At 42.0% G+C, this 17249-nt stretch overlaps 1 protein-coding gene across 1 annotated transcript in view; it reads left to right on the forward strand.

Moving 5' to 3' along the window:
- Positions 1–16979, forward strand: part of LOC115771344 — an 85953-nt gene extending 68974 nt beyond the window's left edge. The window contains exons 10-12 of the mRNA XM_030717015.1: positions 11907–11989; positions 12695–12982; positions 14604–16979. Of these exons, the coding sequence (XP_030572875.1) occupies positions 11907–11989; positions 12695–12982; positions 14604–15330 (1098 nt within the window). The 3' untranslated portion in view covers positions 15331–16979. The remainder of the gene's footprint in view (positions 1–11906; positions 11990–12694; positions 12983–14603) is intronic.
- The last annotated feature ends 270 nt before the right edge of the window (positions 16980–17249 follow it).

The following is a 17249-nucleotide window of genomic DNA, read 5'->3' on the forward strand; positions in this document are numbered from 1 at the left end:
GTGTGTGTATGTGTGTGTGTGTGTGAGGTGCGATATCTGTGCGTCGACAAGCCACAAAGAAATTGCTTTGCGGCAATACCATCGATTGCCACTTTAATATGCCACTAAATGACGGCAATACTGATGCAACAAGTCGGGGAAGATAAACGACGAAAGCGAGAGAGATAGAGAGGGTTTATAAATTAAACTCGTATACAAATGGTATATATTCATATTTTATATGTATTTCCATATTCCACAATTTCCCAGTATCCAAGTTGGTGTCGTTCGTTGCATGCAGCGCGCATGCATTGCCCCGCGCTTCCTCTGCGGCATGCCGCTCATTCTTTTATCCGTTGCTGCTGCTGCTGCTTTTTTTATGGCCTTAGACTTTGTGCAATTTCTTGACCAAAAATTCTTTTACCACTTAGTTTTTAGCATGTACTTGCACATAAAAGTATCTGCACACTCGTGCGCACACACACCACGCAATTTTGTTGGCAGCAAGAGCTGATCCAAGCCAACCAACTGCCAACTGTCAAACGCAACCCTGGCCCAAAAGTTAACCAGACTGTATTTTTGTCTATGACCTTAGCGCCCAACTTGGCATATCCACAAGCGCTCGTTAATAAATTCATTTTTGTCTTTCCCTCTCTCTGCTGTTTCCATAGACTTTATTTTCGAAAACCAACCTGTAAACAATGTGGGTGGCTACAAGGAGAGTATAAATAAAAGACTATATATTGACTGTCAATGTGCTTGTCAAATGTATCGCAACACTAGCGATGATTCTGTGCACATCGTTAATACTTAATCGTACAGCTCTAATCTGAAGTAAAGAGTCTTAATCTAAAATACAAATTGTAGTTCAAAATAAAACATAATTGATCTAACATATTTGTTAGATATTGCTTGTAGAAGAATTCACAGCACACTCAATATATAATAGCAAAGAGCCTTTATCTAGCCAACCTGCATATCAATTTTACTTGCATTCGCAATGTTAATCAAATGTTATTTCACATCACGCCTGTCGATTTGTGGTCACAGATTTTTGCTTCAGAGTGCACTATAAAAATAGCGTATACGCCACGTGACGGGAAATTTAAATTATTAAAGAAAATGTTTAATATAAATTAACAAGGTGATTCCGGAGGGTAAAATTTATTTTATATTAAAAGCGAAACCCTTTTTGTAAAAAGCAATAGGTCATTCGAAACTGGCGTAGTATAAGATTGAGCGCACACCTAAAAATAACTAAGAATGCCGGGGTCAAACCGTAGCGGCTCAAAGTCAGTTTTAGCTTTTGATAAGGTTAAACAGGTCGTCTAGACGACTAGTTGCAGGCGCCCTTCAATAGTTTTAAAGCACTTCGAAATCGGCTCATAACCCAGAACACATTTGCGCGTTACAAATGAAATTAAGTTCTTATTGCCCTTTTTGCACTAAGGTTCAAATCGAATTTGCACTTTGAACCCGCAATGAAGTGGGCGGAACGCTTTGTGACAAGCTTGAGCTTAAATTTAGCATCAAATGCAGCTCTCTTTGATAGCGTCGCCTTGGTGCATATTGCACTTGCCATAACTGCATCCAATTTGGTAACAGCCGTAATGCATATTTGCTCTGCCAACAGGGCACATACATGCACACACACAATATTGCCTTGAGTGATATTTTAGTGTTGCCTGCTTGCAACCCAGTTGTTGCTGCTTCCGATGCGCAATGGGCAACACAGACGAGGCAATATAGGTTTAGGGCGTGGCAAGGGGACACTTTGCGGTGCTGCCAGTTGTTCTACTCCGTGTCTTGGCGGCCGTCTTAAAGATAAACAGCTTACGAGAATAACGACGCACATGTGTGCGCGCGCACACACACACACACACACAAGCACAGTCCTGTCTATATGTGTACATAAGTGAGTACACAAGTTTGTCTGATAGTTTTATTATTTTAGCAATTTTGCTGTCAGGACGCCATCTGACAAATGCATTTTAGCCTTAATTTGATGGTTGATTCAAATCCCCGTGCACTAGATATGCGCGAACACCCCCCCGCCCCCCCCCCCCCCCCCCACCCTTGTCGCCGCTCACCCCTCTCAGTTACTCTCGTTGTCTGTTGGTCTGTTATTGTTTCATGTATCAAACAGGCATTTCATATTTCATATAAATTAAGTAATACGCGAGAGCGAGTGCGAAACAGCATTGGGTAGCGGCTCGTAAGGAGCGTTGTGACAGGGAGTGTGTGGCTGGAAGCGGGGTCGGGGGCGGGCCAGGTATACACTTGAGGGGTAGACAGGCAGGCAGCAGCGTAATGGAAAAACTGCCATTTCCGAGCAGACACCGCTCATCCGTGTTGAGAGCTGAACCATATGTCTGTGCGTTTCGTACCCGGTATCGGGTATTAAGAAGCTTTTTCTTCTTCTATAAGTTTATCTAACACACACGCTGCCTTAACCCGGGCCCTGCCCTGCATTTGGGAGTGCAATATTTTATTTGAAACTGAATTCGCACACAGATTCCATTGGGCCAAAGTGATGAGGCGTGGGCGCTGATGTGGGTGTGGTTGCGCATGTGGTGGCAACGGGGGGATGGGAAGCCTGTTCATGGGCATGGTCATGGGCATGGGCATGGGCATGGCCATGGGCATTGGCTTAAGCAACCAGTAATAACAAACTTATGTAGCTAACCGTATTTCTTCGCTCACATCAATTTTCCCGGCCTGGCCGCCCGCTCGTTGCAGTAGGGCGAAATGAAATGAAATGAAATAAATCAAGCTGAAATGCAATTCGCAAAGAAACAGCCACGGCCATAAAATAATACAAAGATTGTGGTGGGAGGGGTTGCGGCGGCGGGCAGCTGTGGGGGTGGGTTGGGTAGCAGCAGCTGTAGCTCTCTCTTTAGCTCCCAGTGGAGGATGCCACTCGGCGACGTTTCGTAAGATGGGCAAAGTGAAAAGCGAAAAGTGAAAAGCTTTGGCTTAATGCGAATTGAAATGCTGCACTTTAACTTAACACTTGGGTGTTTCCATCCCTTTCACTGCGTCCCAGTGGGCGTGGCGCTCCTATTGTCATCCTATGATCCCGGCCATCAGTCTGTCAATCAGACAACACTCACTCAGTCAGTCAGTCAGAGAATTCAACATTAAATGATTGTTGAGTATATGTATCAGGTTCTATTTAGCAAATTGTATAGAGAACTTTGAGGTACCTAGCTTTTTTTGTGTACCATATTTCGTTGTAATGTTATACTCAATAAGTTCAATGAAAATAGATTTATTTATGCTTATATTTATATAATATATATAGTGTGGGTATTCTGTGGCTACGACCACATATGCCCCGAATAGCTATATATGTTTATAGAGTATTGCATCTTCGACGCACTCTCTCAGTCTCTCTTAATTTCCATACATACGTACATACACTCACACTCATATGTATTCATTGTAGAGTACCCTCGATTTGTATCTCTTCATACTTATGGATATTTTATTATCCATTCCGTCGATAAAGCAATGTTGTTTGCAAATACGAAAAATGGACAGTGTGTAGACACTCAAGAGAGTTGCACACATATTCACAAGTACTCAATGCTCGCACATATCGTTATTGTCATTGCTTTGATGCTCTGCTCGCACTGTGCACTTGCCATCCAGTGAAAACTGGTGCAAACACTTTAAATCATGGATGTGCAATTCACAGTGGCATACAAAATATTTCGCAACGAGTTGTACAAAAAACTAAACTGAATGTAGTTTATTACACGTGTGCATAATAAATCGAATTAAATCAAATCAAATCAAATCAAATCGCTCAAATATTGAATGCGAAAGTTAGTTCAGCATTCAGATTTTTGTGAATAGAGCTCAATTGGCCAGCGATTGACCCTTTAAGTTGTACGAATGCTCATGCCACATCCCACATACCACATGCCACACGGCTGCATGCAGGTAACAAGCTTTTTCTCTTACAAGTGGCTTGCGATGGGCAAGTTTATTTTCAAATGCCCGAAGCCTTTTGCCACAGCACAAAGAACTCGGGAACCTTTGAGCTAAACTCTCTCGCTCTATCTCGCTCTCTCTCTCTCTCTCTCTCTCTCTCTCGACAAAGCCTCTTCCACCTGTGGGAAATTCCAATTAAACAAATGCCAAACTTTTGTATGCAAAGCAACGTCAGTGAAGCGTTGATCCAAAACTTTTACATGTCCATAAAAATACATTTTACATGAATTCATAAACGAACAACTGATAAAAATGAAATTGAAATCGAAATATAAATCGAAATGGAAATCATTAAATGCATTGGAAAACTCTGAAATATTTGCATGCTTATATTGTAGATAAACTATAAACAGCAACAACAACAGTTCATGCGTAAACGGAAAATGGAAAATTAATAAAAATGTTGCCGAGAATTCCGCATTGCAATTGCGGCATAGCGACAAAATTAATTTTTATTTTATCTAATTCAAATATTGAATAATAATAATTCGAAATTCGAAACGAAAGAGATGAGCCAAATATTTATGATTTTTATGCAGCAGTTTTGTGGCCAATATCGTATTGAATAAGAAATAAACTAGAACTGCATAAGCGCGTGAGTGTATGTTTGTATGTGTGCGAGTGTGTTTATGAATTAGGCAGCCAAACATTTACATAGGAGCTCAATTAACGCTACGGCAGGCAATGCCAATAATTGGAATTCAACTCGACAAACTCAGCGAGCAGCCAAATCGAAATCGAATTAATTTCATCTCAATTAAATTTTCCAAATTTCCACAGCATATGCAAACGAGTCGCCAGACTAAAGCCCCAACAGCCCCAACTAGAATCAAAATCTGTGATTCGATTATATATACATATGCAATATCATATATGCTCGCAGAGGGAGACGCAGCCGTCTACCAACTGCAGCTATGATCAACCTTGGCAGAAGGAAGAGGCCCAAAAAAAATATCATAAAAAGCAGAACAAGTTCATGTAGTGACAACGGCGAGGAACTACCCTGTAGACAGAACGAGAGATTATAATTTACATTTTATTTGAATTATTCGCAAGAAGAGGCGAACCCGAGTATACATCCATTGCAGCTAAACAGAAATATATATGTATTTTTGTGGGGATAAGTGCAGGGTATGTACGTGAAACCCCTCAACTAAGCACGAAGGCTTTTGTGTGGCTACCGTGGAAACAACCAACAATGGCACTCCGTATGCTCACAGTTCAACATACCCTTCAATCTGACTGTATTCGCGCACCAAGATGTGCGATAATATAATAATCAGATAATATTTACTTAAATACTGATTATTTGAATCATATGTAAATTCTTTGACCCGGGCTCTGCCATGAAGCTAAGCTTATTATTTGATTGCTTGTAAAAAGCTAAGAAATTGCCAGAAGGCGGATACGTATTCCCAAAAAACGAATCAATGTAGCCCCTTATTGACCTAGGTCCCCAATTTGCCATAATGCGAGTGCCCTGCCTATGGCAACACCAACTGACGGTTGGACATATATTGCATATATCCTAATTTAAAATAACTCTTAGCTATAAAATGCTTAAAGGGCATTTAAATCCCCCTTCAGTTAGCCTTCACGAGTATTTCAAAAGAAAACGATTTTTTTTTTTAAGAATCTTACCTAAAAAACAGTCTTCGCAACTGTTGAATGACACTTTATTGATTTGGAAAAATCACAGTTAACTATTGTAAACAAAAAACATATACACAAAATATAAAAGCTCAGCCGCAACGAATATTGCCCTAATTGGCTCTCTAGGGCTTAAGTAATGGGGATTTCTTTAAGAAAGTGTCAGGCGAAAAAGTCAAACAATGAAAATTCGGAATAACTGGTAGACGTACGTTTAAATGCAACATACAGTGAGCATATGGTACTTATATACAACAATTTCAAGAGCATTTTAAGCCAAGTCAAATATAAAAATAAAGCAAACAAAATGCTCAGCGAGGAGTGCCCAAGGACGACGACGTCCATCATCATATGAGCCCAGGGCTCAATGTATCATGTCTGTCTCTTTATGTACAAAAAGAGTTCCAATTGTTTGTGTGCTTATGTGTGTGCGTGTGTGTGCCTTGGTGTGCGTGCAAGCATTGCAGACTCCATCTGCAGCTCAATTCCAGTTCCAAAGTTGCCCATTAATTACATGTATCTCACAAATATTTAACAAATGGAAGTAAGAAAATAGAGCTTGCAACAGTGCGAATAAATACATCTGTTCCGCATGCCTCAATATAATATATCAAATAGGTATTTGAAGCTATTGAGAGTAAATTGTTGCACGCATTTAAATGCTGGCATACGTATTTGATTACTCCCAATTATTTGGAAGTAAAAATAACATTTTATGAGTTTTTATCATGATTTTCTGTTGTATCCCTTAAATCAAACTGCTTCTTAGTTCGCCTGCACAACTACGTTTGCTTAGATGCGACTGTCGTCAGCCCCTAGATGGAAAACTGTTTACTTGTATTTATTTTTTGATTTTTGTGCGTTTTAATTGAAATTCTGATAAGCCGCAAGGACCTTCACTCTTGGAAAGATAGCAAGCTTTCAATGTCTGCTAAATGTCTCCTGGCCAATGCAAAGGCCATGCAAGTTGCAGCCAAAGCCGAAGCCAATCAATAGATGGGTACAAAATACGGCCAGAAATGCTAGGCACATATAAACACGTTCGTGTACATTTGTGAGTATGTGTGCTAGTATGGATATCAGATAGCTTTTTGCTCAGCTTAGCAGTTGAGGCACAATTTCCTTGGCTCAAGGATAGCAAAGGGCAACTAATATTGAAGTTATTTTCGATATAATGTTTGTAGTGTAAATGGCAGGAATGGGGAATAAAGGTGTTGCATTCCAGGCTAAAGGATACACATATTCGATCCAATATACATATATTCTTGATCAGTATCATCATCAGACTTGAAATATGGAATTCATACGATAAATATCGATTTTGTAACAACAATTTTCTAGGAACAAAGACGCCAAATTTGGCTAACGTTGGATACCAACCCTCGAGTCACAGGATATCTCTGAGTCGAGCAATGATATATATCATTTTTTTAGGGCTATTGCAGATGGTCTCAATATATTTTTAAACCATTTCGAAGCGGATATATTCAAGCTTCGTTGCGTCGCAAAACTTATCATTATAATTTTTTCCTCGTTTATGATTATGTTATGAAGCTCCGCTTTCTGTTTGCCCCTTTTTTTATATATTCTATTTTATTTTTTTTTTCTGGTTGTACAAGCTTTTTAGTTGGTTCTCAAAGCATTTGGCATAAGATTGTGTTTGGGTTGCTGTCCGGTTTGCTTCACCGATGTGGCCTACAGCATTTTGTGGCAACATCCTTATGATAACTGTCTTTATGTGCTTGTTGTGCGAAGTGGCTGCTGGTAGAGTCGTCATGCATGCGCCACTATTTGATGCACTCTTAGCCTTGCCACAACTTCCTGTATCCTATCGCCTGCTACTAGTCTGTCTCTTTCCTTCATTCTCTTTCACTGTCATCGTCTTGGCCTGTCTCACAAACACACGCACATTTAGCCATAGATTGGCACAGCTCTTGATCTCTTTCGCTCGCGTTTGTCTCTCTCTCTCTCTCTCTCTTTCTCTTTCTCTTTCGTTACTGTTGTGTCTGTAGGTGTATATATCTCTCTCACTCTTTCTATTACACACACACACACTCTATCTCCCTCTCTCTTTCCCACCTTCGGTATTGAACTCTTTCACACCATCTTCTCTACACACTGTCTGTCTGTCTCTGTTTCTTTCTTTCTCTCTCTCTCTCTCTCTCCCTGCCTTTCTCTCTGTTCTTCTGTTTTCTATATGTTTTATCCACAGGATGTTCCAGCCCTGCGTGATAGCGTCTATCACATCGACTCCTTTGTGTTGGGCGCTCCAAAAAGCGCCATTTTCGTGGGATTACAGAACGATTTCATGTGCGACTTCGCATACAATCTCGAGAACGAGCAGCGCAAGCAGCTCCAGCAGCTCCAGCTCCAGCAGCAGCAGCATTCGAATGAAGAATACAATGACCTGGAGCGGAGCAACTTGAACAGCAGCAGCAACAGCAACAGCAATAGCAACAGAACCGACTGCAGCCGCAGTAGTCAAAAGTGCAACTTTGAGGTGCCACAGCAGGTAGCGCCGCTGGGAGGCGACTATGATTGCGATTCCGATTGCGATTACGCTTACGAATGTGACAGCAACAATGGTCCGGGGCAGACGCTGGCTTACGACGATGGCTGTCACTATGGGCAGCAGCTGGAGCACCTGGACGAGCAGCTGCAGCCAGAACAGCAGCAGCAGGATCAGCTGGAGGAGGATGAAGAGGAGCATGAGGAGGAGGAAGAGGATGAGGACGATGAATACGATGATGGCATTGGCTTCAGTTGTGACAGCGACAGTGCCACCGTGCCGGAGGATGATGAATTCGTGCTGGTCGCTGGCCACTGCATGCCCATTACGGATGGTCGACTGGAGCTGCCCAGCTCTAGCAATTCCTACACTAGTTCGCTGCAGTGCAGCACCCCCACGGGCACCCCCACGGGCACGGCATACTTATCGTCAACATCCACCGAAACGGATGCCATACTGCCAGAGTTGACACCGCCGCCACCACCACCACCGCCGCCGCCATCGGCCCAGCTGCATCAGTCGAAGCTCAAAGCCAAAAAAGCCTTGAAATTTTTTAATAAAATCATCTAGATTGACGCCATCAAACTTCGATCGTTTAGCACGTGCCACTGTGGACACTGAAGAGTTGTGTGGATGGATGGTGCATCATTAAATGTCTAAGCTATTGCACAATCAATCCCACACAGACACACACACACACACACAATCATTTGACCACATTGGCGTCTGACCCACTCCTTTAATAGAAGAACAAACACACAGCCCTCTTTTCTCTGGCGGCCTTTGTAGTTGTAAACATGGACGTGGAACAGGTTGCCATCAGTCGATCTCATTTTCCCATTCGCACTGTCATTGCCCTTGTTGATAAATTTGACGCTTATTTCTTGTGAAAAGAGACCCGCGCTTTTTCCCTAATCCGACTCAACTCTCAATTGGCTTGCTTTAGCATAGGTATTAAAGGTGCAGCAAATGGCAATATACAATTCTTTTCAAAAGAATCCTTGTTGTCACAATGCTTTCAATTCATTTTGACTTGAATGTATTTTTCGCTTAAAGAGATGTATTTTACATTTCCTTTTCCATTCGGACAAAAATTGGAAATATTTTCTTTTTGTGCTTGCGACTCAACTGGAACTCTTGAAAGAAAATTCAATTTTCTTTTTATTTGAACAGTTCACAATGCAACCTTCGTTATGTTTTATAATTTATAAATTAAAAAAAGATCTGTTCAACTTTAAGAAACTATTATGAAATTTTAAGGGAGAGGCATAATATTTGCGTGGCGACTTGCGTGGAAAATTGTAAAACTCATAATTGCCGAGCTAGCTCAAGATAGCTCAAAAAATAGCTTGGCTATTGATACTGATCAAGAATATATAAACCTTATGGGATCCCTTTCTAAAATTTACAAAATTATAATGCTCTATGCATGAGCATAAACAAAAATAAGCTGCATTTAGTTTAGATAGTCCATAAAGTAAAATTAGTCGGCTATATATCGAATATCGTGTTAGTTATCTAATTAATAGATGGAATAACAATAAATGCGCATGTACTCAATGAAATATTTATTGAAAACATATTTAACGACTGTGAAAAGGCATTTGAGACAACAAAATGAATTGTTTCAGACAAAGGCAGAAACACACACAATCAAGATTTTAATTCAAAGTAGCATTTCTTTTGTTTCATACATATTCCTATTAACCAAATGCACTTTAAGCTACGATTTGGGCCACAAAGTGAATGGTTAACAATTATTTAAAGTATAAACAACAACAACTACACCGAGAGCACACGCACACTTACTAAAATCTGTTTACTTGTAATTTCTAAATGCATATTACTTAAGCAAAAGAAAAGTTTGTTTCAAATGTTGAAATGCTGCTTTGGCTTTTATATCTTTAATTTAAAGCAATAAGCCCTAAAGCTATTTAATAAATAATTGTAGTTACAACCAATAATAATTAAAAACTTTGCAGCCTCTTATAAACGACAGCACAATACCTTGCACAATTCATTTCAAAAGCAAATGGAAATGGTTTAAAAGGGCTTATGATGTGGCTTATAAGAAGGGTTTTAGGACATCACTACTCTGCTAAATTTGATGAATACACCAAATTTTCTTGGAAATGTTTTCGTGATAGACCCGTCCTTGGGTGGGAAGCGCCAACGCGGATATACACGACTATTTATGCGTTATTTTTGATTCAAAAATAGGCATATATATTAGCTATTTCAAATTGTGAACAGGGTATAACGAGCAAATTGGAAATGCTGCCAAGAACTGTTAAAGCACTTGAAAACTGACCAGTTTCGGCCGGCGAATTTTAATACCCTTGCAGACTAACCGCTATAGATATTAAATTTACTAAACGACAAAATATATATGTCCATTGTATGATAAATCACTCTTGAAACATGATTTATTATTGTTTAGTTTTGTATGATATCTGGAAAATCCCGCAAAACATTAGACGATTATATTAAAGTACCATCTGCAAGGGTATAAAACGCAGCACACCTTAGACACAGTTGTGACCCTAAGAAAAAATACGTTGGGGAAACGCAAAAGTAATCAAAAAACCCAAACCAATTACTCAAAAAAGACAAACTTAAAAAGTCCATAAAGGTAATATATATATATTTATATATATATATATATATATATTTATAAAGTAGCGTGATTTGCATATTGAAACCTCTGTTTCAATCAATTGAAAATTGCAGTTGTTTTTTTATCTTTTACTTTCCTTGGGGTTTTTTTTTTTTGTTATAATTGAAGTTTTAGTCGTAGTTATTCAAACTGCAAGCAGCTTAAAATGATGGACACAAAATGGAAATGGAATATTGTATAATAAACAGAGAGAGAAAAAGGGGGAAAACGTGGATCAAATGTTTGACTTGCATATTTTATTATGAATGCAGTTTGGAATGATGTCGAATGGCGACCACAATGCGGCAATCTTGGCAAGGAGTGCAAGAACTCCTTCAGCTCGGCCAACTGCCAGCATCGCCAGCCGCACACTGCCCTGCTCGAGTTGGCCGACCTGCCCTGATCCCCTTCAACCCTGCCAGCTACATTCCGTACAGCTCCGTTTCACCCTATCCAGTTCGGTTCTGTCCTGCCCCAGCGCCTTCATTATTATGTAGTATTTGCGTATTTACGCTTCCTTTTATGCACGCTCAAGTGCAGCTCGATTCCACGCGCACAATCGGCGTATTAATGACTTCGACAGCGATGACGGCCAGTTGTCTTGAGTGGCGGGCGGGGTATGGCACTCGGGTGGCCTGGTGAAGGGGGTGTCGGGCATCAGGAATCAGGTGGCGGGCACTTAATTGCTGCCCCGTTATCCAGTTGACAGCCGAAGCCAGCGTTAAAGCGCTGAAAATTAATATTACGCATACGCCGCGTTGCACGCAACAACACATCGAGCAGCAGCAGCATCCAGTTTCAGCCAGCAGCCAAGCTGCATCCACCAAGCTCTTTTGCTTAAAACAGTTTGAAATGCGGGCTTTGTTTATGGCTTCCCATTACCCGCTGCTACCCTGCGCCCCGTTTCCAAGCCAGAGCATTTCATAAGCCATCAGGCCCGCAAAATTAATTGAAAATATTTATTATTGCGCTTATTATACCTATATATTGGGTATATACATATCTCGTTATCGCTGCCGCGTCTCTCTCTCACTCTCTATCACTCTTTCTTTCTTTCTCATGCATTTTATTGGTTTCTGTGGCCATTTCGCTGCCATTTCTTGGTCATTCCAGGAGCACATACGCGAGTCCAAGGAGAGCAAACTGGACGAGGTGGGTCGCAATTCCAAGGCGCGCTCGCGCGAAAACATATCAAGGTGAGTATATACCGAATAACCCGCTGCTTCGGACCCCACCGTAAAAAATAAGTGGAGCACATTATCTGCACTAGTCAAGGCAGAAAAAAAAGGTTAAAGAAGCTGCTTTGCATGACTAATTAAAAATCCTATTGCGAATGTATTTTGTGTGCCACCGACTGCGGCATAAAACAACAATTCAAAAAGACAAAAAGCTGCGAGCTTAAAAAGTTACAGAATAAACAAAGACAGTAAATAATTTCAATTTCAAATGAAGACAGCATTTTAAATATTTATACAATGACTTCAGTTTGCAGGTGAAATATGATGACCTCCAGATGATGTGTGCCACAGTAAAAAAAAATATTTCCTTACTTGTTTTAATTAAAAGTATGAACCAATTCATTTGGGAGAATTTTAAGGGAAATGTAGAAGAGTTCTTGAATTGCTCAAATTCTCAAATTTCGCAACAATAAAATAGAACAGTTTTTAAAAAAGGAATAGGAAAACCATTCATAAAGCAGATATGTAAAATGTTTGCAAGACTTTAAAATTTTCCAGTGAATTGAACTAATTGTAAATGTTTACAGTTTCGTTAGCTAGCTTTGAAGCTCGTATCAGTCTCAGCTGACTTACATATCTCTAGCTGTTTTCTTGATTTGACTTATGTAGATCGTTTCAGCTTATTATGTTGTTTAATTGATTTATTGATTTTATGCATTGCAGACAAAAGCATTCGCAGACGTCATTACAAATTCTCGATGACGTTTCGAATCGTTACTATCGCGAGGCGGTGCCCATATCTACACAGTCGAGCAAGGCTGACTTTAAAGAGAAGGAGCATAGCATATTACGTCGCCATCCAGATATGACCCAAACGAGCCTATGCGGTGGCATCGATGGCGACGATGGCGAGTCCTCATCGACGACCACGGGAACGCATGACATGATGATGACAAAGGCAGCTATTGCGACCGCACCGGTTAATGCCTGCGATATGGGCTGTCAAACGAGGTAAATGTATGGCGGACTTGGGGGATATATGCGCTGGGCAGGGCTGGCATTACATGGCCTGGCGTGGCGTGGCGTGGTCATCATCATCAGCATATGTGCATTACACTAGACGCGCCCAAGCTATAATACAAATTGCAAAGTCAACGACGAGCAAACGGCAAAAACAATGAAAATGTTTTCATGAGGCGGCTGATGATGGAATGAAGGCACAGTACGTGTATATAAATGGCTATGAGCCGGGGCATGGGCAAGACAACGTGTTCAAGACCCGAAAACACAGTGCCTGATGCTTGTACAACACAAATCGATGCAAATATTTGTATTTGCATGCGTCTTCATTGGGCCGGAGCCATCTGTACACAGCTGAGTCAGAGCTCCCATATGGGAAAGGTAGGGTCTAGGGCGCGACGAGGTGGCACAGCAATCACAAACATGACGCAAGCACGCGCGTCAGAGATGACAGAGCCATACCCGAAGCGGAGTCAGTATCACGAAATACAACTAGAAAATCACAATTGTCCAATAAAGCAGCATTAACGAAGAGGATTTCCTATACTTTGTCAAAGTAGATGCTAACTTAAATGGCCATATGACAGGTCTTGGAAGATCTATACTAAAATATATGTACATTCTTTTAAATAATTAAGTGAAAAATGCAAATTTCAGTTCTGAACACAATAATCGAGGCTTAAGCTCACGTTAACTGTTAACAGTCATATTAACAGAATCGCAGAAGCTGTCACAGAAACATTTATACTTTATACGTATGATTCGCAGTGGCTAACACTGTTACAGTCACTAATATGAATTGTAACAGTGACAGGCACGCATACATTCCTAGATCTACTTATGACTCAATAAAAAAAGTAACAGTAGCAGTTACATTAATGTAAGTGAAGTAAAAAAACAGAACTGCAGCAACACAGTAACAGTCACAGCTTGAGATATCACTTAACAACAAAAAGTATTTGTAGAAAGGTCTCACTAACTAGGCATCAAGATATTTTTAAGCAGTAAAAGTAACTGGAATATTAGCAGACACACGTAGAGCAACAGAGGTTTTTGCAATTGCAACTGTAAGGTAACAGAGAGACCTCTGGCTCGACAGAGTAACAACATTATGAGCAGTAACATTGCGGTAACATACAAAATTCCAGGTACAAAAACTATAGTAAACAAATGACAGTAACAGAATAGACAACAGCGCCAGTAACAGAGTTAAAGCAACATTCGTTACAGTAACAGTAACAGTCACGGTTACAACAACAGCTATAATTTTAAACTATAATTTTATCAGGCAGTAACAGTAGCTGTAACGTAAACATAAACAGTCAGAGTAACAGTAACAGCAACAGCAAAAGTAACGTAACAGTTACAGTCACAATATTGGTGACAATCACAGTTCACAGTCTTTGTTTTGCCTCAAGCTTGGGGCACGCGCATACTTTCGACCATATGGCTGATGATGGGAGCGGAGCCCCGCCCGTACCCGTGCCCGCAACAGACGCACTGATTGAGCTCCGGTGCGACGAGTGCTGCACGGGGTGTGGGGTTTATGTTAGGAACATGAAAGACAAATATTGAAATGTTTCACTTATCTTTGCTTACCTTCGCCCCACAGGGAATCGCTGTTTGCGAACAGCCCCAGTGCCGTTGCGACGCTAATGAGACAAAAGTCCAGCTCATCATCGCTGGGTGGTGGCAGCGCAGCGGGCGCTGCCATGCCGCCGCCGCCGCCGCGGTTCTTCTCCACATTCGGCTATGAGCAGGGCACGGCACCGGGCCTGGTAGCCGTGTCGCCGTCGCTGCCAGCGACCACACCACCGCCACCGGCACAGATGCTGGGCACACTGGCGCGTCGTAGCCAAATGCATATGCAACACGCACCGTCGCAGCACGAGTCGCTCGAGCTGGAGGAGCGGCACAGCGGCGTGGGCAGCATGGGCCAGCGGTCGCATTATGGCGTGATAGTGGCCTCCGTAGTCAAGCCGCAGGAGATCTGCCACCATCATCATCAGCACCAGCAGCACCACCAGCAGCAGCAGCAGCAGTTGCAACAGCAGCAACAGCGCTCACATCATGCACATCCTGTGCACCAACATCAGCAGCACCAGCAGCAGCAGCAGCAGCAGCAGCATATACTGCAACAGCACCAGCCACCGAACGTTGCAACGCGACAAATGCAGCTGCAGAAGGGCCACGGCCAGTTACACGGCCAGACGGTGTTGCCCAGCAGTAAAGCGGGCGGAGGAGGTGCTGCCGGCAAACAGCAGAAAAACGAAGAGTCCAAAGTGTTCATCGACATACGGAATTCAGCGCCAGACGTGATTATCATGACGTCCCATTGACATTTAAGGATTGCCCGCCAATCAGCAACAGCAGCAGCAGCAACAACAATTGTGACCAGCAGCAACAACAAGAGCAACAACAGCGTGGACAAAAACAACGGAACAATGGCTGGCATATTAACCACAGCCACAGCGGCGCCGTTGACACGACACGGACATGCACACGGATACGGACTCGGACACGGACACCAACATGGACGCGGACATGGACACGGCGTGGCGCAATCAGGCAAACGAATAGCAAACGCCACGTTTCCGGCCGGAAGCGAGTGTCGCATTCAGATGCATTTTTGGCTTTAAAGCCAGGTAATTTTAATTCTTTCGGCTTGTTTTTCACCCACTTTCGGCTCTCAACATTGTCTCAAATTGCGCCGGCAGTTGGGCGTTCGGCCTCTTTGCTGTTTGCCAACCAAATCGCCAGCAAGTTTCTCGCCGAAAACAATGAGAGGACAGGCAGACACAGACACACATTCACACTCACACACACACAGACAGAGAGCACTTACAAGACATGTATATGTATATAAATAGTCGCTGCTGTCCAGAGCCGTGTTTAGCTCGCATACGTGCAGACACTAAGCAGACGCTTGACAACGTGGCGTATGAACAACATGTGCCAGGACGACGACGACGACGACAACAACGAGAACAGCCACAGCGACAACTCGAATGTGCACACAAACGTTGACCACCAAGTGGACATTGTCAGCTGCATTCTGCTGCCTCGACATATCCAACCACCTCCTCTCTCCTCGCCCTGCTCCAGCCAGGCTCCTGTTGCTTAACTTGCGGCTTTCAGAAACTTCTTCATTTACATGCATGACGAACGTGACACGGCGATGTTGCCGTCGCAACGCAATTCCCGGGTAACAGGCTCGGGTCCAGGGACATCGTGGGTCAGCAGACAGAGTCCATCCATCACGTGCACGTGCAGCACGCTAGCCCTCTACCTCTCTCCAGACCTTCCCTTTGCCCACTCACTGCCGCAATTTGCGTGAAAACAGTTTTTAAGTGATTTTTTGTGCATTTCCCCTCTCAGCTCATCCTTCTGAGAGTTGTTGCTAGAGCGATGTTTTAATCATTTAATTAAATTGTTTTTAATAAAGCCACCCACTACTACCCCCAACCCCGCACCCAGCAGAACGAGGACAACTGCTAATTGGACAGACTCACATATTTCAACGTCAATTTGATTATCGGACACGCGTTCTGAATTCATGAATTTGATGCACGATGTCATCTCTGACATCGCCCCAACCAAGCTCATTCAAGCGTTCAAGTGTAGCTTATTTCTGTTTTTTTACGCTTTTCACTCCCCATCAGGTTGGGGAAAACTGTCAACTCACAATTAGCACTGTCACCATATTGCGTTGGCGGTCAACGTTTGTCACAGTGCGTCAATTGAAGCCGAAAAATTCCCATCTGACGTGTTCCAGCATTCACTTTCGACGAGCATTTTTTGTATCTTTCATGTCATATAATTTTCAATTATCTTAGCTCTTTTTAACATTATTGAAACTCTCATATAGAGAAATGAGCATCGATATCTAAACGATTTAGTTATTTAAACTGAAAGAATACATGACGGAAAAAACAAACCGAAATAGTTTTGTACAATTTCTTAAAACAATACTATATTTAAGAATGTTAAGATTAAGAAGGAATTTTTTTTTTTTTTTGAGAAGAAAAAACAATGATGAATTTTTCAGCATTTTGAAAATATTTGCATCAATGTTTCTTCTACATACATAATTCATAATTTTCCGCTTTGAAAAAGTGAAAGATTTGAATGTTGGAACAGACGGACGCAATGGCATAGGGGCTGAGGTGCAGAGGGGCGTGGCCGTTTTCCCGGTACAAAGCCAAAAATGCCAAGCAATTTGATTGATTGAATTGAAAGACGAACAGCAACACGGCCA

Source organism: Drosophila novamexicana, unplaced genomic scaffold (genome assembly GCF_003285875.2).
Source record: "Drosophila novamexicana strain 15010-1031.04,08,12 unplaced genomic scaffold, DnovRS2.1 tig00000068-arrow-arrow-pilon, whole genome shotgun sequence".
Lineage (NCBI taxonomy): Eukaryota > Metazoa > Arthropoda > Insecta > Diptera > Drosophilidae > Drosophila > Drosophila novamexicana.